The sequence below is a fragment of the Colias philodice genome, chromosome 13 (assembly GCF_061535455.1).
Source record: "Colias philodice isolate Cphi_HAF_F1 chromosome 13, ilColPhil1 Martin Lab GWU primary, whole genome shotgun sequence".
Classification (NCBI taxonomy): Eukaryota; Metazoa; Arthropoda; class Insecta; order Lepidoptera; family Pieridae; genus Colias; species Colias philodice.
The window spans coordinates 4,908,391-4,935,710 of record NC_143098.1 but is presented as its reverse complement, the minus strand read 5'-3'; the positions used below and the strand labels follow the sequence as shown (position 1 = coordinate 4,935,710).

Genomic DNA, 27,320 nt, shown 5'->3' with positions numbered 1-27,320 from the left:
TTCTGCCAGTCGCTGTTGGGGGCTCGCCTGAGGCGGTCGTGTTTTATGTTAATAAAATAATTCAAACAGTGATAAAAATGGATTTAACAAAAACTAGACATTTCAGTCTGGATGAAGTAAGTTACGTTTGAATTTTTTGGATATCGCATCTAATTTTGAAAAAAAAAAATTTTAATAAATTACCATCGCGTTGCCGAAATTTTAAAATAATTGCAAGATTATTGGCAAACTAAAGTTTTATCACAATAAGGATACAATTTTATATAATTTAAACATTTTTGCCTTAAAATTTTTGCAATATTAATTACCTACCTATACAATATAATAAAACGTTTGAAAGTTAATTATCTTCTCTCATTTATTTGTCTTTCTAATTACAAATTGAAATTTGAATATAAAAAACTGCCTATCAAAAATATTAATTATATTTTAGTAGATCCTTCAAAGCTCCAGTAATGATTACCATTATTTTCTACCTGACCTATTTCAAGAAAGAAAGAAATTAAATATTTCAAGTTTAAAACGTTAAAAGCCTTTTAGATCTGCTGAAGTTCCATTAAAACATTTTATAATACTTTCTTGAAGCGTTATTACTCCATCGCAAGCTTTTAGTTATTTCCACGTATATTTCCGCTTTCCGGTGTTATAGGTAATATTATGTGAACAATTGTTTCGTTGAAAAACAGGTGAAGTGCACTAATGGAAAAGTAGAATTGTGTCTTATTTCTCCGTCGTGTCTTAAATTGAAAAAATAAAATGCAATTTTATTTTTAAATTTATTTGTTAATTTAAAGTAGTGAATGTTTGTTACATTCCGAATTAGGCATTGGATAATTTTATATTTTGACAAAATACAAGTTTGTTGCATGCAATTCAACATAATCTCGCAAGTAAATAATGTAACAAATATCCGTACAATTTCAACGTAAAATATTTTATCTAATTTTAGATAACCATTTATCATTTTAATAAAAAAGTTATTAAGATTTTCCTGGAATACTAGCTGACACAGCAAACTTTGCTCTGCCAGTACACCCTTATGACTTAGTGGTATAAAAAATATATGACGATACATTTTCAAACCCAACAAATATAATTGTAAAGTTTCTGAAATATGGGTCAAGCCGTTTCCCACGAATATAGCACCTAACACTGTGACACAAGAATGTTATATCTATGTATAATGCAATAAAGCATATTAACATAAACTGTACATAACATAAACCTTTCATACTTTCTTTGAAAATGCTTTACTAAAATTGAATTATCTTCTAGGCGTCAATGCGAAGTGGAGCGCTAGCAGCAATGGAGGCAGAGCCCGACCTCAGCACGTTCGAGAACAAGTCCGGATTAGCCGAAGACATGAAATTCCTCGCGTCAATGCCGGAGCTGTGTGACGTCACGTTCTTAGTTGGAGATACCAGAGAGCCCGTGTGTGCTGTTAAGGCGGTATTAGCAGCGAGGAGCCGGTAAGATCTCAATAATACCACCAATACACAGTAATAAGGGCAGAGTCCGAACTCGGCACGTTTGAGAACCAGTCTGTAGCGGAACATTCTCGCTTCAATGACGGAATTCTGTGACGTTACGTTCTTAGTCAGTTATACCAGAGAGCCAGTGTGTGCTGTAAAGGGGGTATTAGCCATGTATTAGCAGATAGGAGCCGGTAAGATCTCAATAATAACATCAATTCACGTTACTGTGAGCGTAATACCTTATACTGATGCGCCAGATATAATCTCATACATATTATTAGGTGTTTTGCGCCACGTATAAGCTTAGGTGTTCATACATGCTTGAATGAACATGTAAATGAAAGGACTGTTTGATAATATTTGAGTGTTGTATTGTTGCTCTAATTTATTGAAAATAGTAAACAATTCGTAGCGTAGGAGAAATAAGAATTACCTTCTTGACCAAACTAGTTGTCTTTTCATGGGCGGAACAATTTACGTAAAAACTTTCTTAAAAATGTTATTTTCGCATTTATTAACCAATTTAACAGGAGTCATAAGAGACATTGAAATGTATTGCTATCTCAATACCGTTTAATACTATGAAATTGCAAAAATTGAATTAAAGATACCTAATTTATCAATAAGAACCCAGGGGCATTGTACCCAAGATCTACAGAAAATATTGACATACATTTTATGCTATGCACATAGAGAAAACTTTTATACTTTACAGAAAGCTTTCACGATCGCATTTTCTTAAAAATTATTCGTTCCAGTCTCTCAATGGCAAGAAAAATATGAACAAAGTCTTCGATAATGCAGACTTAATAGACATAATGATGTACGATGCATTATTATAAAAGCATTAATAGACGAGTAAAGAGAAATTTCCAAGTATCAGCTTTTATATTGAGAAAAAAAAAACAAATTCTGCTAACTCTTACTTATTGTGAATATTATCAAGTAAGGTTTCAGAGAATATTATTTTTTTTGTTTTTTACAAGCTTGAAATACAGAACAATAATTTATAACGTAAAAAGAGTTTAAAGAGATTCACTGACTTCGCAAGAATGCCTTTGTAAATATTTTAGTCCTAAATATTTGAAATATTTATGTCTCATACCACGAAATTAACAAAGTTTGAACAAAAGAATTCTTATACAAAGTTTGGAATAACAATATTTTAATTAACACGCTGGAGCTTATAATGATTATACTAATAAGTAATAGCTGTTTTATACATATCGATTTACTTCAAAGACTAGAAAGGCTTAGTTGATAAAAAGTTTGACTAATGTGCCGTAAAATAGGGTTTCGATCGCATTACAGGAACGATATTGTATTTTTGTTGAGATTATTGTGTCGATTTACAGAAGAATGTTCTCGTGTGGATATAATTCAAGTTGTAGTTTAATGTTGGGTTTGATGGAGTGTGGCTTAATAAATTAAAATAATATTATTGAAAAGAATTGCTCCTTAGTAGTGAGATGCATCAATTTGAAAATTATGTACAATTCAAATATGCTTGTGACATTACAAAATTCTAACAGGGTATTCCAAAAAATGTTGTACCAAGCACCAAGCCCGCAGAGGAAGAAAGAGTCAGCGCCGCGTGAAAACAAGCTGCGACTTTTCCTGAAGCGATCTTCAGAACCCCTCCTCAACCTACAAAACGCCGCTCAACAGGTAATTCTATACCATCAAAGCTTCAACATTCCATTAGAACTAGTAGATCGTACCTACCTGAATTATTGAGAAAATGACTGAACCGTGTAATTGATTTGTACCTCCCAGTAATTCAATTTCCAACCTCTGCTTCGTGCGAGCTTGTCGTATAGTGAGCTAACTTCGAACTTGCCAATAGCATTAATAACATTAGCATACAACCCATCATAACCCGTAGACATAATCAATACTTAAAATATCCTTCATTCGTTCCATCAAAAGAATTTCTAGTCTGTTATACAGTATATCATTATCTTTAACAAGATTATCTTTGTTGAATTCATCTTCAATTTGCTCGGGCTTTGTGTATTTTCTACAGCTCTACAATAAATATAATTCGGTATAAAGGTATTTTCTGTTAGGTTAAAGATATTTAAACAAAATATAGAGGTTGATAATACTTATTATAGGCGTTTTTAACACTTTAATATGTTCACTGCAGAGATCAACTTTCGCGCAACAATTGGCTCCAATACAAGAGGTAAAATCAAAATTGACGATGTCGTAGGTGATTTTTGGATCGATGATTTTTTCGGTGTTTATTCTGTACAGTTTTTCGATTTCAACACATCGTAGTTCTTTTATATAATTACAATATCAATTTGTTTATAATGATGATGTTTTTATTACACTTTTGCATGTTATCTTTTTGTCTTTCGATTTGCAAATTTGCTATTGGTGTTGAACAATTCTCGATTTGATCACAGCTGCTTCGGTTTATATTTATATTTTCAGTCGGCACTAATTGAATGCTCTCATGCTTTAGTAATTTGCGCGTTTGGACTGATTACTTCTTAATAAATATACCTACCTTAATTTTATAATTACTATTTTGGCTAAGCTTTCACAAATGTTTTGCACAATACTTCTATTTTTTGTCTCAAAAAATATAATACTGTATCGTATTTTGTAGTAGCAATTATTTAATTATTATATTCCTATAATTTATACCTACTACCTAATAAAATACATAATGTATTAAGTCTTTATCTTTTTTAATTAAATTAATCAATTATTAGGTACTTAGAGTCAGAGTCATAAGAAAATTAGGTGAAATATTAAGTAAAAAAAACTACAAATTCCTTCTAAAACCCTACTTATTCACCGCTATGAATACCTTAATTTGTAAATACCACCGTATGAAAAAGTTTAATTTCGTTATAACAGCCATCGTCACAACAACATCAAACCCTGATCATCGAAGAATTTGAGCCAGATGTCTTCCGTCAGCTGATCGAGTACATCCATACGGGCTGCGTTACTTTGCAGCCAAGAACATTGCTTGGTAAGTCACTAAAAATGTTTTGTTTTGTTAAACGATGATGATATTCTGTTTTATATTTACTGATATAATGGAGTACGTCCAGGTGTTTTATTTTATGACTAGCTTACCGTCCGCGGCTTCGCCCACTTTGTCTTAAACCTAATAAATTATATACTACAATCTTCCTCTTGAATCACTCTATCTATTAAAAAAACCCGCGTAGTTTTAAAGATTTAAGCTTACAAAGGGACATAGGGACAGAGAAAGCGACTTTGTTTTATACTATGTAGTGATAAATCATAACTTATAGGCCGATAAGCTTTTTAAAAAAAGCTATCTAATAAGATATATAAATATATAGTACCTCCTCCTGTTTTGAAGTTGTTCCATCAATCTTATTTTTATATATATTATCATGTACATAATTAACTGTATCTTGAAAGGGGAAGTATGTATGTACTTTACCTAAAAAAGTTAAGGTTCGACTTCAAACCGTATATTGATTGAATAAAACCATCTCGTATCTAGTGCTTTCTGATGTAACCTTTTTCACGAGTGGCATAGAATAGAAAATCGCGTTTTAAGACGTTTTCAGGATTTATTTATCATGTTCTTAATCTCGATGTTCGAACACTTCAAAGCGAGAGCGGCTTAGCGATGTTACATGTCTTGTCCGTTGCATAAAGATCGTTACTTTAAAGTTTAAACTACCTTCATAATATATTCTTAATTATTCTCTACAGTAGCTACATAAATATATTTTCTAGTCTATTGGTACCAATATTTGACATTTAGAATATCTATTTCCGAGATATACCGAGTTTACTGGACTAGTTATAATAATACCAAGAATTCTCTATCGAGAAACCAATTCCATATTTGTTTGAATAAGACTTCGAAATTGATTACTCCTTATCTCGTGGACGGTGCTCGAAATACAATTAAATTGTGTCAGATCGATCTCGTTATTCCAATATTATTATTGAAACAATAACGCGCAAACATTCAATTACAAGTTATGAAGCAGTTGTATTTGCAATCAGAAATCAAGTTTGCCGGCGCACGGCTTTTGTCAATTTACTTGAACAAACAAATGTAATGTAAGGGTATAGTTATTTGCATGTTCATATCTTGTTTCTTTACTCTCTGCGTCAACTATTTTCTCTAAGTAATTTAGCTCTATCTTTAACGTAGAGAAGACTTTTTCCTTATGGTATACGTTTGGTAGTTAGGTGGCTTGGCTGTGTTTTATTTAAATTGAACAGGCAGTTAGATGAACATTATGAAAACTTTATTTCCCTTGATGACTAATGTTTTAATTAAGATTTTTACTTTGATGTTTTTACGTTTTAGACCCGATTTTGTAGTTATTCCGTGTTTTGTTAAAAGATGGCAAATGTTGTTCTATTGAACGATGTTGTATAATTCTATGGGTCTGTACAATTTATTATCTGTTTGTTACCGGAATTAAATATAATAATAAAAAATAATAATAATAATTATTGTTGTTCTATTGAACGATGTTGTATAATTGTTGTTCTATTTAACGATGTTGTATAATAAATTGTTGTTCTATTTAACGATGTTTTATAATAAATTGTTGTTCTATTGAACGATGTTGTATAAATGTTGTTCTATTGAATGATGTAGACCAACTACTTTAAGTAGTTAACGTCTACAGACTGTAAAGCCTGTTTATAAATACTTACCAGTTTCCTCTTTTTTTGAAATCCCTTTAACGCTACGTTAAACATCTATTAATTTCAAATCCTTGTTTTTGATGGTTCCAACAGAAAGCGTTAAGAAAATAGAATTGATTCGGTCATTCCAAGAACCAAAACTCAATTTCCGTTTTAAAAGCTTTAAGAGGGTAATATTTTTGGTTATGAAACCAATTTGATGAAAACTAAATGCAAGTAATAGAAAAAAAGATTTCTATGTTGATTGTTTTGTTGGGTTTTTTGTTTCGATAAAAAAACAAACCTTTGTGTTTAAATTTGTTTTATATTTATACAGGATTACTTGTAAAACACCAGCAACCTCGCAGGACAAGAAGCTAACATCATAAGTAACAACATTTGTTCTACGACTATTGGCATAACGCAATAAATAACCTATTTTTAAATGATTTTTTAAGCTTTTATTGTACTCTCCTAATATTTGTAAGTCTATGTTCTATTCATTATCGAAAGGACGACGCGCCGTCAAGTTCAAAGGCGCTAGCGCCGCTCCGCCCCTACCTTCCCCCTCTCGTTCGCTTCTTGTTTACGTAATTTTTGGGATGCGCGTAGAGTTTATAATATTCAAACGGAAAATTAAATGAATATTTATTTTTGTAAGAAAATAAAATCTAAGAAATTATCAAAAGTCGTAGAACAAAATAAGTTGTTACTTATGATGTTAGCTATCTTGTCCTGCGAGGTTGCTGGTGTTTTACAAGTAACCCTGTATATATCATGGATTTCTAGGAACCAATGATTTAATAATATTCGCGGCTTCGTTATAAAAATAAAGTTTTTATTAATAGAATTCACTGAAGTTCATCTGTCTGGAAAACTTTTAATGAAAATTTTATGTGTACCCATTTGTGAAATAAATATTTCATTGTGATTTATTTTAACAATAATATAATTATTCGTATAAGTATTTAAAGCATATATACCTGGGAACGAAAATAAAAAAGTGGGTTTGCATTAACCGCACGCATCAAAAGTTTTTATGCGGGTGGCTCTCTTAGTCTCGGGTGAATTCCTACATCACGTTAATAAAGTCCCAGACGAGTGTATTAAGATTAAAAATATCTTACAAGTATAATACTAAACCTTATTTGACTTAAATAATTACTAATTAGAAACCCTATCACGTCTAAGTCTCTTAATTACGAACTGTTTATCACTCCAATATTCAGGATAAACATTATGTTGTGTTCTGCTTGAATATGAAGCAAACAATTCCCTTTATTGGTTTGTGTTCATTCACACATGTTCAGCGGTTCTATCAAAATAAACAGTGCGTTAAATTGAAATTCAAAATTGCTTGTAAATGCCTATTGACCGGAAGCAGTTCGGTGATGTTTGTTTATGTAAATTCATATGTGACTTGATTTAAATATGTTTCATTTTATTAAACAATAGCTGTATTATAGAATCGAATATGTGTGTTGTTCATGTAGTGATAATAATACGGAAAAATCAATGATATAAAGACTCTATAGACGTCCATATTTGAAAGTAAATTAGAGTTTAGGAAGACATGCTCCATAATAAGTTTTATTATGATAATATTATATTCCTCAATATATTGCTGTCATAATATATTGCTGATTTTATTACAATATGAGACATATTTGTAATAGTTTATTTATTTTAATAGTTATCTTTAAGTTCATACCAAATTATGTATATAGCACATTTACTATACCCGGCGCGGCGAATGATGATCCCTATGACACTGACAATTATTCTCAAGAGACAAACTTGTAATGGCGTCACCATTAAATTAGAAATGTATTGGAAGCGTCTAAAAATGGCATTTATTTATTTTTACGTAGCTTTATGCCATAACAATGATATTCTGTTGGAATTATAACAATTCTTAACATTTACGAGAAATTATATCAATCTGACTTTACGTTTACGTCCTACAAAATTTACATCGTTGGCATTTATCGACTAGTGCGGAAAGTATCGATAAACAAATTTCGATAATGGAAACGAGATCACCTTATTTTCCATGCTTAAGCTTCAGTTCATTCACTATTGAATGGAACAGAAGTTCGCAGCATAATTATTAATTAATTACCGTTCGCGTTAATTTACTTACTTACCTATGATAATATAAGTTTTTTAGACAAATTAAATGGCTTCCATTTTCACGATAAAATAATATACACTGTGTTATTTAATAATATACACGGGTTAAAAATTACGTGAAAATGATAAGGCGCATTTTTATGTTTTGGAAAACTTTCGTTTTACTTTAACCTACTTAATCTATGCAAAAAAATTAAATTAATACAACAACAACAACATAAAAGACGTTAAAAATTTTAGTTAAAAATTCATTTTATAATATTTATAAAAACATGTTTACCGACGTGGATGAATGCAAACCACGCCTTTGCCTATAAAATAGTAAAGTATCGACACGACCCATCATACGAGCAATCACTAAGACGAACTGTCATAGGGATCATCATTCGCCGCGCCGGGTATAGTGTAAATTAATGATCATATAACATCGCACTCATAAAGTTATGTAAAGTGGATAATATCCATGAATAATTATAATAACTAATGGTCCGGATTTTATTGTCTGCCTCGAAGTTATATCGAATATTAATATAGCTCTATGTTTGTGTTAATTACCAAATCATTACCAAGTGTTAGTATACACACCATACCATATTGAAATATCGTCTACTATTTTAATTATTTCAGTCTTAATAACATCAACACTATCTTTGGTGATCATACTTCATCGAACTTTTGTATTATATTCACAGCCATAAAACTTATTATAAACTAGGTTTCCGCCCGCGGCTTCGCCCGCGCAGTCAAAGAAAAACCCGCATAGTTCCCGTTCCCGTGGGATTTCCGGGATTGCGTCATTTTCCCAGGATAAAAAGTAGCCTATGTCCTTTCTCGGGTATCAAAATATCTCCATACCAAATTTCATGAAAATTGGTTCAGTATTTTAGGCGTGATTTAGTAACAGACAGACAGACAGACAGAGTTACTTTCGCATTTATAATATAAGTATGGATTTTCGTATATAGTACTGCCAAATATGGTTTGGTAGATGCTATCTATGCTATATGCTGGATTATTTAGTTGAATAGTACTAAAATAATATTTAATGCTCAAATAGTTTAATAAACTAGTTCACCTTTAGATTGAAATACAATGCACTCACTAAGTAAATCATTGCAATAATGTTTATAGAAAGATATGGAATATCGTAATAATAAAAATGCTTTTATACCTTCGGATATGAAATCCAATCACGATCGTATGTAATAAAATATTATTATAACATTAAGAGGCTTGGATCCGCCGAAATGTTTATGACCTTTCATAGGTTATATCAAGCCTATTATGTTATGCTATAATTTGATATTATGTAGAAATAAAAATGTTTGATTGCGCTACATTTATTGATTTCTTAGTATTTTGTATTTGTGGTTTCGAATCGTTAATCTTAATTAATTAATTTATAGGCTAGCCATTTATTAAGGCTGGTAAATAATCTACAACCTTGATAAACGATTCCACTAAGCCTCTTAGGAATGAATCTATATTCGGTATTATTTACATAATTAGAAAAGTAATCTTTATATACAAGTCTAACACCCAACCACAATATACTTTAGATTAAATTACGTTCATGAAATCGAAGTAATAAAAACGAGTCGTTTAATTTTGTCCAAAGTTAATCGTGTCATGATCCATAATTGCGAATAAAGAACGTAATTCTCCAGCTAAAAGCGTTTACGAAATCGTGTCTCGAATCTTGAAAAATCTTAATCAAAAAATTCCAGACTCCATTATGGATAAAAGAATTCAATCTTGAGGGCCATCGATCCAATCTGCCCACTAATCTATTTAAATATCGACTGAAGTATTCATAATTGAATATCTTGTGCACTAAATAGATAGCAGTTAATTTATTTACTTCAGTCGCTTTTGCGGCAAATATAATTACAATATTATGCATGTTTTAATTGATGTTGCGGTACGTGTTTATGAAACATGCATAAAGTTTATTATTTATTTTACAAAAGTAAAATAAATAATAAACTGTACAGTTGGGATTTATTTATTCAATAATTATTAGTTTGAAAAAATTTCTGATGAAAGAAATGAGTACCAAAGAGTAGCTAGTTCCGACGTGATAGAAAGACAAATAAATAAACAAACACAATTTCGTATTTTTATATTAAAAGTAAGGACTGGTTAGGATAATATTGGATCATATACCTTGTTATTAAGGCCAACAGTCGATGTTTCTTGCGACTAAGTAAGGATAGAATTTTTAATAGCTTTCCGCTTTCCATAATTTTAATCTCAGTAGTATGATGTCTACGTTTATATATTTATAGATTTCGTTATACATAGGTAGGTGTTTCCAGACATTTTAGCATTAATTGCTTCCAAACGCTTAAAAGCTTCCATAATGGTGCTTATTAGTAAGGCAATTGCCTTAGTCTATTAAGGATATACGAAGGAATTTTCCAGGGAAACATTACAACATAAATACATATAAAAGAGGTCTTTTTATTAGAGAAACTTACACCAAGAACACGAACCAATCAGTAAATCAAAAGACTAAAGATCTTTCAAACTTTACTACGTAAAAGTTTTTCAATTCCGTCGTAGGTCCTTCTCCTTCTTGGATATACTTTCAGCGGACAATTTATAAGAAAAGTGGCACTTTCTGAGAGTTTTCATTAAACTCCGTTCATTTTTTTTAATAAAATTCGTAATCAATCTCGATTGCTCATCCCCTATAGATTTTTATTAACCGACTTCAAAAAAGGAGGAGGTTCTCAATTCAACAGTATGTAGAGTGCGGGTTGCGGGGGTAATGAAACACGTGTATCTTCCTCGAGTGATTTATTATAACTGAACTTATAATACACTACAGTACAAGACAAGAAGCTTATATCTAATACACTACACCACAGGGGTAGGAGATAAAAAAAAAATGTTATACTAATTTTTTTTTTTGTTAAGTAAGTAACAAATATGAGATTAAAAGAAAATTCCTAATTTTTATACAATTTTGTTCGATTTTTGTGTACAATTTCTTCTTTATTGTTCTTCAAAATTATAACATTAGGTTCCTTATCTTCAATAACAATAAATGGACCATTATACAAAGTATCTAATTTATTTGCAGTTTCATTTTTTAACAATACTAAATCACCTTTCTTATATCGGACTTGATTTATGTTTTTATCATATACAGATTTTCGCACTTGTTTACTTTTTAACAAATTGTTTTGTGCGTCTCTATGTGCTACTTGCAAACGATACCTTAATTCTAAACTATAATTATCTGGGTTATATAAAGGTTCTATGCTAGTACTTAGTCTACTCGGAATTTCACTTGGTTTTCCAAAAACTAATTCATACGGGGTATATTTTGTAGAGGAATGTACAGTATTATTAAAATTAAAACACCAAAAGGGTAGCCAATGGCTCCACGTTTCAGGGTAATTATTGCATTGTATTCTTAAGAATGAACCTAAATGTTTATGTGCATTTTCGAGTGAACCAATCGACTCGTGATGGTAGGAGGTTGAGTTTAATTTTTCAATTTCTAAAAGTTTACAGACCTCTATCATAGTAGACGACATAAACTCAGTGCCTTTATCTGTTGCTATAATTTTTGGGATTCCGAACCTTAAAATAAATTGATTAACAAATGCTCTAGCAACGGTGACCGTTTCCTTATTTTTAAGAGGATAAGCCTCAACAAACTTACTTAATTCACACTGTAACGTAAGTATATAATTATTACCGTCTACATCTTGATCCAATGGACCAACTAAGTCTAAAAATACTTTCTCGAAAGCAAACGAAGCTGTGGTTGTTATAACCATCGGCTCTTTGGTATTTCGGGAATACTTAGATTTTTGACATTTTTCGCATTTAGTTACAAAATCTCTTATGTCTTTTTCCATTTCTGGCCAGAAATATTTTTTCTTAATATTATTTATCATTCTACGAATGCCTGCGTGGCCACTAGTGGGCAGTAAGTGATAGTCATTAATAATAAATTGTTTATCATTTTCATTATCAATTCTTTCTACACCTCGTAATATACATATCCGTGGACCGGTCCATATATCTTTACTTTTTATTTCTTCTATTAGTTCTTTTATAAATAACGCGTTATTATTTGTTTTTATTATACATATTTCGTCGACATTAATATTTTTACTTAATTCACTTAATTTCTTCACAAAAACGGCTCGCGTGTATTGTGCTTTGAAATCAAGATTAATGTATAAAATTTTCTTATTTTGGGAGAAAGCAAAACACTCGGTTTCTACATCTATACCCATTCGATTTCTAATCCTATTTAACTCTTTTCCTTCTATTAAAATCATCTCTATCGCACCACTCGGAACTCGCAATAATTCCACGATTCTCGGTTGATCAGGCCGATAGTCTGTGTCATTATTGGTAGTTGGAGTGTCACTCTTTTCTTTAACTTCTTCTAGTTTCTTTTTCTGTGCTCTAGTCATTACGTTAATTATTTTATCGTTGATACATTTCAATTCGTTTGAGTTTATTGTAATTCTAGACAACGCGTCTGCTACGGCGTTTTCTTTACCTTTAATATACACAACGTTAAAATCATATTCTTCTAATGTTAACCTAAATTTTAATAATCTACTCGATGGATCTTTAATTCCGAATAAATACAATAATGGTTTATGGTCCGTCATGATTGTGAACTTTTTACCTAAGAGATACGGCCTAAAATATTTAACTCCCCACACTATCGCAAGTAATTCTTTTTGTATAGTTGGGTAATTTTTTTCAGCTTTGTTTAAAGGCCGACTTGCATAAGCGACTGGTCTTTTATCTTTATTGCAAAGTACTGCTCCTACTGCAATGCCAGAAGCATCAGTTTGTAAGATGAACTCGTTTTCGTCTGAAAAGTCTGGATATTGTAAAATGGGGGGTGATACTAACGCTTTTTTCATGATTTTAAACGAGTTTTCGCATTGTTCAGACCATATAAAAGGGGATGTCCCTTTACGACACAAATTATTTAAAGGGATAGTTATTTCCGCGAAATTCTTTATAAATTTTCGGTAATAGTTACAAAACGCAACAAAACGTTTTACTTCTTCTGTATTTTTTGGTGTTGGGTAATTTTCAACAATTTTTATTTTAGTTTTATCTGGACTAATTCCATCTGCTGACACTGTGTGTCCTAAATATAATAATTCCTTTTTCAAAAAATTACATTTGATGGGATTTAATTTTAAGTTAACTTTTCTAAGTCTCTCAAAAACATCTATTAAATTTTTATTATGACCTTCTAAATTACGTCCAAAAATTACAAGGTCATCAAGATAAACAAAACATTTCTCATACGTTAGACCTGACATGGCTATAGTCATTAACCTTGAAAAAGAACTTGGACTGGTTTTAAGACCCATTGGCATTCGTTTCATCTGGTATTGTCCAGTATTGGTTGTAAAGGCAGTAATCTTACGTGATTCGGGGTTCAAGGTCGTTTGGTAATAAGATTGACTAAGGTCTAAATGGGTAAAATACACGGCACCAGCAAGGGACTCTAAGATATCAGTGATATTCGGTAGCGGAAATTTATCATCTTGTATAACTTCATTTAATTTACGGTAATCTATCACTAATCTCCACTTTTTGCTATCATCATTTGACTTTTTAGGAACAAGTAAAATGGGGCTAGACCACTCACTTTGAGCTTCTTCTATAATATCATCCTGTAACATTTTCTCAATTTGCCTATTTATTTCAGGTTTTTGACTATGTGGTAACCTGTATGGTTTTGTATAAACGGGGCTAGCATTCGGTTTTAAATAAATATTATGTTCATATGAATTAGTAGTTGTAAGCTTATCACCCGGTAAGTGAAAGATATCATTGTATTTAGTACAAATTGCTTGTATAGTCTCACGCTCGGTAGGATGTAAGTGATCCAATTTTAATAATTCTAACAAAATATTAGCTCTCTCTGCGTTTGATTTACATTTATTAAACTGACATATTTGGTAATCGTTTAACGAGTGTAGGTCTGGTTGAAAGGTCGGTATAGTAATTGATTCTTCTTGAGTATTTAATATTTTAATGGGAATAACGTTATTTACTGGCTTCACTATTAGAGCTGCTAAAAATAGACCCTCTTGTAATTGTTGTGGTAAAACAACACAGTCATTATTTAATTTATTATTCATAATTGGTATGTAGTGAATGGACTCGCTTCTCGCAGGAATAGTTAAGTAGTTATGTGAAGTAGTAGGTGACGCATATAGTGGTATAATATTTTTGCATTGGTTATGTAGAATTAATATATCGTTTTCTAGATTAATATGTGAATTAAATTTCGATAAGAAATCTAAACCGAGGATTCCATCTGATTTACACGGTAAATGATCGAACAAATAAAATTTATGATTAAATCTACTATTTTGAGTACGCAAAGTAAGATAAACATATCCTTTTGAGCATATTTTTCCACCGATACCATTTATTATAATGTTATCTTCATACAAAGTAGTATGTTCTAATAAGGCGTTCTTAGAAATAGCAGAAATGGACGCGCCGGTATCAAGTAACCATGAATACTTGGAATTGTTTATGTCGAAATGGACGTACCTAACATTTTTATTGCAGGTTAAAATGTTATAACATTTAGGACCGAAAAAACTGGTTTTTGGTCTCTATTTCTTCGTTATTTGTTTGACGGTTCGCGCTCCCTTCGGCTGAGAAAATTTTGTGTTGGTTGTTCCTACCTCGACTACCTCTACCACGATAATATCCTGAAGCATTATGATTATTGCCAAATTTTGGAAAATTATTACCTCTTCCGCGTATATATCCACCACGGGGATTGCCATTATAATTTTGCCGATAATAATAATTATTATTATAAACTTGACCTCGAGAATTGCCACGGAAATTGAAACCTTTATTATAATAATTATTCTGCCCTCTTCTAGTGAAATTATTATTATATCTCTTGTTTGACTTACCCCTGGCGCTGAAAATACCTCCGGAAGTCGAGGGCTGCCCCAGCTCCTCGTCCTCCGCCGCACGCACCGCATCTTTCAACTCGGAAAAGTTCCGCGCTGAAATGATAGTGCTCAAGCGTTTATTTCTTAATCCATCAGAGAATCTTTTAATAGCAATTTTTTCGTTTATAGGTCTCAGTATTTCGCAGGTCTTTTCGTTACCGTTAGCCTGTGCAATAGTGAGGTCTATAAATAATTCAGATAGTTTATTTCCATAATCACAAATTGACATATCATTTTGACTCAAATTATTTAATTGATATAGTATTGCATTGGCGGACTTTTTTGTAAGTAAATAAGTTTTTAAATCTTGTAAAAGGCTTGCTACATCATCATATTTGCATTTTAGTTTTAGTTTAGCGGTTTTAGTTAATCTAGTTTTCAAAACAAAAGATATTAACATTCTTTCTTGGTCTGTGTCCTTTAGGCAATCGCTATATAATTCTACCGCGTCTATGATTTTTTCTGTCGTACTTTCTGAACCATCCATAACAGGTATCAAGGATGTTGCAGTTTTGATTTCAAACTTCTCCATGTTTGAAGTAGTTGTTTCTACGTTACCTTGAAAATCATATGATAGAATCTTATCGTAAATAACGTTTATTCTCTCCTTCAAGACCTCATAAACGTATTCAGCTAATTCTAACGAGGTTTTTCGCTCAGAAAATATACTAATAATAGTTTTATAAGATGAATATAATTCCTTAGCTCTTAATATATTATCCTTAACTTTACTTTTATATTGTAACCTTCTAGATGGGCCTAACTTCCTCAAAGTAATTTGAATATCAGATAATTCATTAAAAATCCTTTCTAAATCTTTTTCCATATAAAACGAAATTAAAACATACTTACATAAAAATGGTTTACCTAGTAGTTTGGTCCTTACATGAATGCATTACGGCCAATATATTTTCCATGTGACATTCCGAAATACTTAGGCTGTAAGATACAAGAAACATAAAATTATGACAAAAATAACAATTACATTGGCATTGTAATATAATTATTAATTATTTTTAATCCGACACTTATAGTTCCTATTATGTCGATAGTAGATGACGCAACACAGTTCGTTGTTTTTATTACTTTTGCTTACTAAATGATTCACTAAAAAGAAAGCACTTAATATACGATATATGTTTTTCACTAGGGCTCACTAACACGGAAATCACTTTTTCTTTTTTTTTACACGGATTCGTTTACTTCTTCACGTTCTCGCTTTCCCGACAACCGCAAACGCATTCTTCTTATAAATTGTGCTTCAATTTGTTTCTCGATCCATTTCTTTTGTCTGTCCTTCAGCTTTTTCCATATAAATATGACAATTATAACAGCGAAAATTGTCAAAGCCGTCGCCAATAATATATTATTTATCTGGATATGGGATTCGACCGCAGAATTACTTCCTTGGGATGCATTTTGTGCAATTATCACCTCCTCATGTCCGGTTTTAGAATAACTCTTGCCCATTTTTGAAGTGTACGTGACTGGTTATGGAGAATGTTCCTTGCGTTATCTCCATTTTCATTACTTCAATATTATAAATGCTCTAACTTAGAGCACTGAGGCACACAGGAATCCGCTGAATTGCATAATTCGCCCGATACGCGACACCCGGCAACTTACACCGCGGCGCTCGCGCATGGCAGGGTCGCCATGTAGAGTGCGGGTTGCGGGGGTAATGAAACACGTGTATCTTCCTCGAGTGATTTATTATAACTGAACTTATAATACACTACAGTACAAGACAAGAAGCTTATATCTAATACACTACAAGTATTTTTTTTTATATTTGTTACGCGATTACTCCGGCAATTATAAACTGATTTGAATAATTCTTTTTTTATTTGGTAGGTCATACGTCAGAGGTGGTCCCATTGTCACCAGGTCAGGATCTGATGATGGGATCCCGGGAAAATCGAGGGAAACCCTCAAATTTTGTAGGCATATACACTGTTTTTCAGAAATTATTTAAATTTGTACATATAGGTATAGTCTTGAAGTCGGTTTTTGTTTTTTTTCTAAAAATTTACTTTATTGATGGAAATATATCAAATAATTGCACTTTTCAAGTGGACCCCTTTCTTTGATATAACAGTTGACAAGATTTAAACGAATTTTTTTTCTTTATTGAATGAATCAGGTCAATTTATCACAATTTTGTGGTATCTGATAGCTTGTTTGATATAAAACTAAGATAAGACGATCTTTAATTTGATACCCTAATAGAGTAGGGTTTCTTATCTTATAATGAAAATGGCTTATAAATCCAGATAATAAGGTAAATAATAAGCTTTATCAGAAAATATGTCGAACACAAAATGGTCTGGATTAATTTGCTAAATAATTAATAATTATGCTAGTCAAACACAAATATCTCATGTATGTGATGTTGGAACACTCGGCAAACTTTCCTCCTGCAAATTCATTATAATGTTAGAGAATTTTAATTAACTTTCTCGTATCAAGATAATACAGTCAAGCTATATTAAGAGTACTCGTGTATTGACAATGAACAAGAAAGATGAATTAATAACCTTTTAATATTTAATATCTATTACTGAATCACTTTATTTATTATTAATTTCGCTTTGTTGGTTTTTTCTCAGAGAGCGTTGTGTAAAAAATGTTTCTTTCGTTTTATCTTGACTTTGAAAAAATAATGTAATTAGTGTAGCGTTAAAGAAGTAAAACAAGTACAATTTTTATGAAGTCATGTTTTTCTACGACCGCTATTTTTATAGGTATCTGTTAAACGTATTTGTTTAACCTCAGCTGTGTTTATGTAATAAAATTGGTAGAACTTGAATAAAGACAGTATAATAACTCTTTCGGCAATATATTGTTATACTTATAAGTATACTTTAGGCGTCTTTAAACATAAGGATACGAGGAATAAAAAAAAAGGATAAGTTTCACATTGTACGGTAAAATATGATAATATGAAAGATGTAATATTAATGGTGATATCCTGTCATCTTGACTATAATTTATGAGCAAGGGCTCAGATTATACGAATATTAAACGATAAGGTATAATGGATAACAAATTAAATAAGGTATCTGATAGATAATTGGTCGCTAGGTTGTAATAATAGTCCATTGAATGAATCCCTCCAAGGGGGGTCTAGAGTGCGTGAGTTAGTAACGTAAGATGTTTCTTCGGAAACATGTCAAGAGTCCCTAGGTAATAAACATACTAAAACCCCGGGCCACTAGGAGGAGCCCCGGAGTGGGGGGAGGGGGGAAATGGGTCCATTTTTTCATTTTTCGCTTAAATCTCAAAAACGGTACATGTTAGAGAAAAACTTTCAAGGAAAAGTTGAAAGGCCATAAAACTATCTACAAGTTGTACCTAAATCATTTTTTCCTATATCCTACCGTTTCTGAGTTATACGCAGTAAAACATGATTTTGGCTCAAACAATTTCCACATCAATCGATAAAAAAATATTTCTTTCTTCCAAAAAACTCAAATGTGCAACTTGTGACCGGTTCTGATAGATTGCTCTTAATTAGGTCTATAATTGGTAAAATAAACACATTCCTCCATGGAAGCCTTTAGGAGGAATCGATTGTCAAAATATTATATTAGGGCAGTTTGAGTTACTGAACTGATCTTTTTATTTTTTTTTCTTCCAAAAAACTCAAAAGTGCAACTTGTGACTGGTACAGATAGATTGCTCATAATTAGGTCTATCATTGCTAAAAATACCAGATTCCAACACGGAGGCGTTTACGAGGAATTGAATTTTATCAGGGTAGTTACGATATATTATGAACTTTTTATTTTTTTCTTCCAAAAAGCTCAAAAGTGCAACTTGTGACCGGTACAGATAGATTGCTCATAATTAGGTCTATCATTGATAAAAATACCAGATTCCACCATGGAGGCGTTTACGGGGAATTGAATTTTATTAGGGTAGTTAGTTAAAAAGTTCATGTATCGTAACTACCCTAATAAAATTCAATACCTCCTAAACGCCTCCATGGTGGAATCTGGTTTTTTTATCAATGATAGACCTTATTATGAGCAATCTATCGGTACTGGTCACAAGTTGCACTTTTGAGTTTTTTTGGAAGAAAAAAAATAAAAAGTTCAAGTATCGTATCTACCCTAATAAAATTCAATTCCCCGTAAACGCCTCCGTGGTGGAATCTAGTATTTTTATCAATGATAGACCTTATTATGAGCAATCTATCTGTACCAGTCACAAGTTGCACTTTTGAGTTTTTTGGAAGAAAAAAATAAAAAGATCAAGTTCAGTAACTCAAACTACCCTAATATAGTATTTTGACAATCGATTCCTCCTAAAGGCTTCCATGGAGGAATGTGTTTATTTAACCAATTATAGACCTAATTAAGAGCAATCTAATAGTACCGGTCACAAGTTGCACTTTTGAGTTTTTTGGAAGAAAAAAATAAAAAGATCAAGTTCAGTAACTCAAACTACCCTAATATAGTATTTTGACAATCGATTCCTCCTAAAGGCTTCCATGGAGGAATGTGTTTATTTTACCAATTATAGACCTAATTAAGAGCAATCTATCAGTATCAGTCACAAGTTGCACTTTTGAGTTTTTTTGGAGAAAAAAAATAAAAAGTTCAAGTATCGTATCTACCCTAATAAAATTCAATTCCCCGTAAACGCCTCCGTGGTGGAATCTGGTATTTTTATCAATGATAGACCTAATTATGAGCAATCTATCTGTACCAGTCACAAGTTGCACTTTTGAGTTTTTTGGAAGAAAAAAATAAAAAGATCAAGTTCAGTAACTCAAACTACCATAATATAATATTTTGACAATCGATTCCTCCTAAAGGCTTCCATGGAGGAATGTGTTTATTTTACCAATTATAGACCTAATTAAGAGCAATCTATCAGTACCGGTCACAAGTTGCACATTTGAGTTTTTTGGAAGAAAGAAATATTTTTTGATCAATTGATGTGGAAATTGTTTGAGCCAAAATCATGTTTTACTGCGTATAACTCAGAAACGGTAGGATATAGGAAAAAATGATTCAGGTACAACTTGTAGATAATTTTATGGCCTTTCAACTTTTCATTGAAAGTTTTTCTCTTACATGTACCGTTTTTGAGATTTAAGCGAAAAATGAAAAAATTGACCCATTTCCCCCCTCCCCCCACTCCGGGGCTCCTCCTAGTGGCCCGGGGTTTTAGTATGTTTATTACCTAGGGACTCTTGACATGTTTCCGAAGAAACATCTTACGTTACTAACTCACGCACTCTAGAACTTTTTATTCAATGGACTATAAGTTGTTTATTTAAGGATAGTGTTGTGCTCATGTAAGCTTTAACTGCCCCCCTAGTCAAGTGGCTTTCTGATAGCGTAGCGACGTTATCTACAGCCTACGTCAATCTCATACATTCGTAGCCTATTCTATTGAACGCTACGCTATCAGAAAGCCACTTGACTAGGGGGGCTGGTCTCTTTTATCCTGTTAATAATATTGAATGTTGAGGATGGATGCCTGATACATGAATATGAATAGATTTGCTGACCTATTTTTGATGTAATATAAACCTATTATTAAGTTCAATCGATATAAATGTTTTATTATTTGATTCTTTGTGCAATTGTTTAAAACCTAGCCCACGTTATGGATAAATGTTATCCTCTTTTTCAAACATCCATAGCTTATTATGTTATATTATATCTACTGTGATGCTTCAAAGCCCAAATCATAATTTACGATAGAAATACAATACTATTTTCTGAGTTATAAGGTATTTTCTTGGATTTGCCATCACTGAAAGTGTAAAGGGAAACATAAAAGGGAACCGAAATAAAAGTGAAGGTTTCTTACCGGCATAATCTTTATTTTAGTATTCGGTCGTGCGAAATGTCCATTGTGAAATCGTGTGTAAAAAAAATTGGCAAAGGCCAAAGGTCGCGAATATATTATTTTCGTATAAGTTTATTCTATTATTAGTTTTCTGTAACTATAATATAATAGAAACGAAAATCGCATTTATTTTATATTGAGGGGTAATATTGTATTTGTTTAACATGTCATTGAAATATAGCAAAACCAACGAAATAAACATTAATAGAAAGCCTACTTCTAATCATAGACACTTCATTTCTTAATTTTTAATAAAAATAATTATAGGTACCTACTTGTATTTTAATCTTATCTGTGAAGTTGTATAACTTTAGTGGAAATAAACGGTGGACAATTTTATTACTACAAAGGCAATTTTATTATTACAAAAGGTATTTTTTTACAAGAATGCACTCTAAATTGCACTAACAGTATTACGTGCTTCAAAGCGTAGACCTTTATTGCGTTTCTTTCATCTTTCTTGGACTTTTTATTTTATTAGGGCTTCTTTATTAGTAGCAGTGTTTATTTTCGTATCGATGAATTTAGTATTCGTAATTTAATTTTTTTAGGGCTTTACTTTACGATCTACTTAAAACTAGGTACATAGTAATCTCTGAGTTCTGTAATTAAAACTTTGAATTGACTTTAATTGAAAACTTTGTAATCATTCCATTTCATGCTTGTTTAAAATATTTTCAAGAATTTCTCTGAACTTATGTAGAAGCGTTTTCGTCTGGGCTGTTAAACTTTTTGCACTTTAATGTTTCCTAAATTAGATTATTAGAATTATTATTGTTTAGAACCTGATGTAGGTATTGGCGTTATTCTAAATATTATCACACTTGATGTCTAATTATTAATTACGTTTAAGATCCGTTAATAACTTCTTCACATATTATTAACTGTAAAATACGTATGTACTCTTATAGCCGTTGAATTGTAATTGACACTTTACTACCTTCACGTTAAATCAAACAAGGAAAAATACTAATACAACTTTTATTTATTTCCAAGAAAACGATAACATTTTTTATTAATCTGTTTCAGGTGTAATGAACGCAGCTGACTACTACGGTTTGGACGAATTGAGACGCGCGTGCGCAGGCTTCGTGCAGTGCTGTATCACGGTTGATACTGTTTGTGCACTGCTTGCGTCTGCTGAGAGATACATACAGTATAAGTGTACTAAATCATTGGTGCAAAAGGTAAGGGCAATATGATATTGGCTTTGTGATTTTATTATCTCTTTTTAATGTATGGGTGTGCCGCGTGTCCACGGGTGCGCTCATGTGTCTTGGAGAATTAACTCGTAACAATGAGTTATTGGTAGATATACTCTCCTCCCCAATGTAAACAAAATACATGTATGTATTTATTGATGAAGAATGCGTGATTTCTTAACAAGTTATAGAACATGAGCATGATCCTTATCGATGAGAAACATAAATTAAGCAGTCGGTTTTCTATTTTGTGGTAAAAAAATTATTTGTTAAAAAATTGGGTATTTATGAGCCTCTCCCAGGACGAAAAATTTATCCTATTTCATAGCAGATCACTAAATTATTTAAGAAGACATTAATTCTTGGTATTATTTTGCAGAGTATTTCACTGTATTGAATTGTTTACTAGTGTAAAGCAAAACTTAAGACTTATCCTATAATTTCAGGTTCTGGAGTTTGTTGATGAACATGGAAATGAAGTACTCAACTTGGGTTCATTCACTCTTTTGCCACAACACGTTGTGAGATTGATCCTTGCGAGGGATGAACTGAAGGCTGATGAATTTACTAAATTTCAAGTAAGTAACCATGTTGTCTATATAAAAATATAATTATATACATGAAGGGACTTCTAAAGTACCTCTCATATTGATAAATAAATAGCGCTTCATATTTTTGGCATCATGTACAAATGATTGTTACAGAAAATATATATTATATAGTTCCACCATGTATTATATAGGGTGTAATCGTTAAGTGTGTACAGGCGATTATTCCGTAACTATTACAGATAACAAAAAACTTTAAACTGATATCGAAAGTACTTAACCTTATGAGTAAAATGGCCATAATAAAATTAAAAAAAATAAAACGAAAAATATCTAAAAAATTATCTTTAAACCCTCCCATACATTTAGTATGAGATATGAATATCCCATGTACATTTAATATGAAAGATTTTAGCTTTTTCTTTCTTTTTATGGTTTTCTACTTTAATTACCTACTTACCAAATTTGAAGAGAAGTTCATTTAGAAACTGTAAATAGAGCTCCTCATTGAATTGCATAATGAGGACGTCACTTCGAAAATCTGCTATGAATACAAAATGTATGGGAAATCAAATGCATGGGAGCGTTTAATATTTTTGGATATTTCTCGTTATAACTCTGTGTCTGCATACGGTGGCTATCCACCGGTATTGAAACATTTATCCGTATTAAAAACTTACGTATCAAAATCAAATAAATATTATATCAAAACATTATTGTCGTGGATAGTATTAAAGCATGTTGAAATAAACTTGCATTAGAAAATAAACAAGTGCTATAAAATTCGAACATAAAGAATAAATTCACAAATCAATGCTCACATGTAACAACTATATGTACATAAATGAAGCTTTGGCTTGACCTGTTATTTTATTTTTACAGGCTGCTCTTATGTGGAGTAAGAAGTATTTTGATACGAACCCTAACATGGTTTTAAAGGATGTGATTGGAAATTTCCTCGAGTACATACAATTCCATAAGATTCCCGCCAACGTTTTAATGCGAGAAGTCCATCCACTTGGTTTGGTTCCGTACTCGATTATTATGAATGCGTTGGCTTATCAGGTGCGTATTATTCTTTGATCTTTATTATAATTGAATTATTTTATTTGAATATTGATTTAATTTTATTTTGTAGAGCAAACCTGCAATTATTTACTAATCGGTTTATTATAATATCAAACAAGTTTGCTTTATAAAAAATAATACTATATCTACTCTACTACTCTCTACTCTTAGCATTTATAGTAGAAAACATATCGCATGTTGAAAACACTAATGTTGCAGGCAGACCCGGCCAGCGTAGATCCTGGCAAACTTTCTCCAGCGCGAGTTCGCCGTGCCGGTCGCTCTATGTCCGTACAGTCTTCTCTTGACCCCTACGGCTCCAACACCACCCTCTCCTCCACCGGCTCGAGCGATGTGCCGTCGTCAGACTCGCGGCACAACTAACGCGAGGGGAACGTCCCCCGTCCCGCGCCCGATCCTACCCCTGGACCTTCCACATCTACCCAACAAGAGAAACCAGAGAAACTGGGCCTTTTCTCCTCTATCAAACGTGCTGCCAGCAAGAAATTTGGCGATCGACGTTCCCCAACGCCGAAAACAAGAGAACCAAGATCAAAATCTGATTCAATCAAACATGCCGCTCTAACTAGACAAGTTTCAGAAACAGTTGCGGCATCCGGAGATCCTACATTTGAACGGTGTAAGCCGAGGAAACGAGACAGTGAAACTGAATTTCCAGTGCGTAAATCTACTTCAGAAATATCAGAGAGTTTTCCATTTGTACGTCGTGCTTTAGCAGAAATTGAAAATGGCTTGAACTATTTTAGAAAATCTATTACATCTGAAGTCACTGAACTAAGAGCACCATTAGCTAGAGCCGAGCCAGTTGTTGTTGTGGCGGCTGCTGAAGATGAACCGCCTCCATCACCGCCTCCAATGGGATTAAAAGAACGTCGTGGTTCACGCGGTTCCCCTTGTGCTAATCTTCCACCGTTAACACTTCCTCCTACTACGCCTGATCCTTCTCCCGGTCGTCTGTCTCCCAACCGTTTATCGCCACAACCCAAAGAACCAATGACTGCGCCTTTAATGAATCCCCCTCGACGTTCTCGCACTCGTTCAGAAATGCATCCCGATCCGCCGCCTCGATCTCCTGATATTCCCCGACCTGCTTCTGTGTCCCCAAAACATACATTCGCGTTTAAAATAGTATTGAAGAAGGTGGAAAGTACACCGAATACTTCGTTTGATAGACCGGAACAATGAGAGTACCTCCTCTAAGCGCGGCCGCTGATAGGCGGTGGAGTACTCGAGGTTCTGACGCGCTTTTCTCCATTTTAGAAGAAGCTAGCCTAGATTAGTTTTGCAAGTTCATTTCTGGGAACTATGAACAACGGTCTTGTGAGTTTACGGAAAATGACATTACGCGGGAAAATGCTTAGGTTAGGTAAGTATGAAGTAACTAAAGGAAAAGGAAATGTACTGAAAACTTTGTGTTACATATAAGTGAATTCTGTCTGTATTTTCATTTATTTATTCATAAGATAATGTGGTAGATAAATGATTTCGGTTTAAATATGTATTTTTTTGATTAAAAATATTATTTAAATTGTCTCTTTAAAAATATATTTGTGGATGCTACGGATATGAAAGAATATGGTGTAGGTATTATGTAATTTAAGAATGTCTAGTAGGTATGTCCTTTATGTATATAATATTATGATGGAAAAATATTTATATTAGTGTGACGATGTTGTATGTAATGTATTCTGAACTTCTTTTCTTCCTTTTGTTAAAAACTAACATCCCTGAATCATTATGCAAAACACATAATAGTTATGTATTCCGATTTAACGATGTATTTACAAGGCTATTTTCAGTACACGTTATGCCATGATCAATACGAGTAGTATATTTTATAGTAGATAATATTTAATTTTATTCTTATTACATTTGTCTGTATTTGGCATGATAACATTCACATAAAATTATCATTCCACGAATAGACTTTAATAGAAATAAAAGGGATTTATTGACGAGCGTAGCCCAAGACAGAACGCGATGGCGTCGCACTGTAGACGCCCTCTGCCCCACATAGGGGCCACAGGACATTAACCCCTCGTCTGTTGACAATCTCCAGGAGATCGATGTCAAAAGTATTCCATCTGTGTACCCCGCTCCTGGAGATTGATTATACCGTGACGTACCTTCTGACGTATTTTTTACAATTGTATATCGTAAACTATATCTTTCCTACTCAAACTAACACAAAATATCAAGAGAAGAACAAGGATGGCATACATCCACATGTTTAAATAACAAAAACGTAGCTACGAGCGGCTCTAGCGCTTTAAAAAGTTACCGTCCACAGTCTCGAATTCGCGCGCATCGACGACAGCGTCATTGGGTTTAGTCATCGATTTTAGGAATGTTTTACAAAGGCATCATGTGTCTTTTAATGTTTTGAACGATTTGTAAATGAACACTATGCTTTATCATGACATCTGTCATCAAATAAATGTAACAGAATTCATCCTGTCAGGTATCCAAAGTTCAAGAGGTACTTTTTTCAAGTGCTTTTTTTGTTGTTTCATTTCTCGTAAAATAAACACTTCTTACAGCCAAAACTCTTTTGTAGTCAAGTATAAGAACCGAACTTTAATATAAGTTAATAACCTAAGCCACTTGAATTGAAGAATAATTAACGGTCCCTATTTTTTGCCCGGCGCTCGGCCGCTCGGAATGGCTAATGTTTTTGTAAGCCTTGTATTTAAAAAAAAGGTATAGGAATGAATGGTTTTTATTGTTTAATGAGTTTGTATATGTATTATTGTAAATACAATAAAACCTTTTTGTATGAATAATTGTTTATTTATTTATTTTTAACGAGTTTTGTACAATGAACTAAAAAAAATTGCTCACCCTGATTTCAAGCTAGAATTACTTATTTATTGCAAAGTAATTTATGACTAAGATATTTTTTATATATTAGCTTGTTTCATAACGATTCGAACGACATTAGTTATACAAAGTAGCTCCCTACAAAATTTTAGAGATATCGTCATTTTAATAACTCGCGCCGTTCTCGCGCGACCACCCAGAATTGCCTACACAGTTTGCGAAACCGTGCAAAATGGCCGCAACACACGAAAGGTTAAGTCAAGTATTGATATGAAAATTTCTGGCTTGAAGCGAGTTTCAGCTTGATATAATTTCCGAACTACATTTTTGTACATAACATTGCTTTTTATGTATATTATGTGTGAAATGTGCCTGTATGAATAAACATAATATGACTATCACTAAGACTTTCAAATCCATTTCTTCACAAATAATTATGGAGTGATTGAACAATCTAAATGTATTTTCGATGTTATACAATTAATAATGTTAAAGTATTTTTATAAAAGTGTATAAGTATGTAAGACGTTACACGGTTATTCTTCGATA

The 27,320-nt window shown here is 32.4% G+C and overlaps 1 protein-coding gene across 2 annotated transcripts; it reads left to right on the top strand.

Moving 5' to 3' along the window:
* Nucleotides 1-24,317, top strand: gprs (speckle type BTB/POZ protein). 2 transcript variants are annotated; one of them, XM_089702347.1, is made up of 9 exons: nt 1-116; nt 1,276-1,469; nt 3,008-3,143; nt 3,625-3,663; nt 4,350-4,467; nt 22,142-22,299; nt 22,761-22,892; nt 23,745-23,927; nt 24,150-24,317. In XM_089702347.1, the coding sequence occupies exons 1-9, from the start codon at nt 78-80 to the stop codon at nt 24,312-24,314; spliced, it is 1,164 nt and encodes a 387-aa protein (XP_089558473.1). In that variant the 5' UTR covers nt 1-77; the 3' UTR covers nt 24,315-24,317. The 2 variants fall into 2 exon arrangements, with proteins under 2 accessions (XP_089558473.1, XP_089558474.1); XM_089702348.1 differs by lacking the exon at nt 3,625-3,663.
* Nucleotides 24,318-27,320: the final 3,003 nt, after the last annotated feature.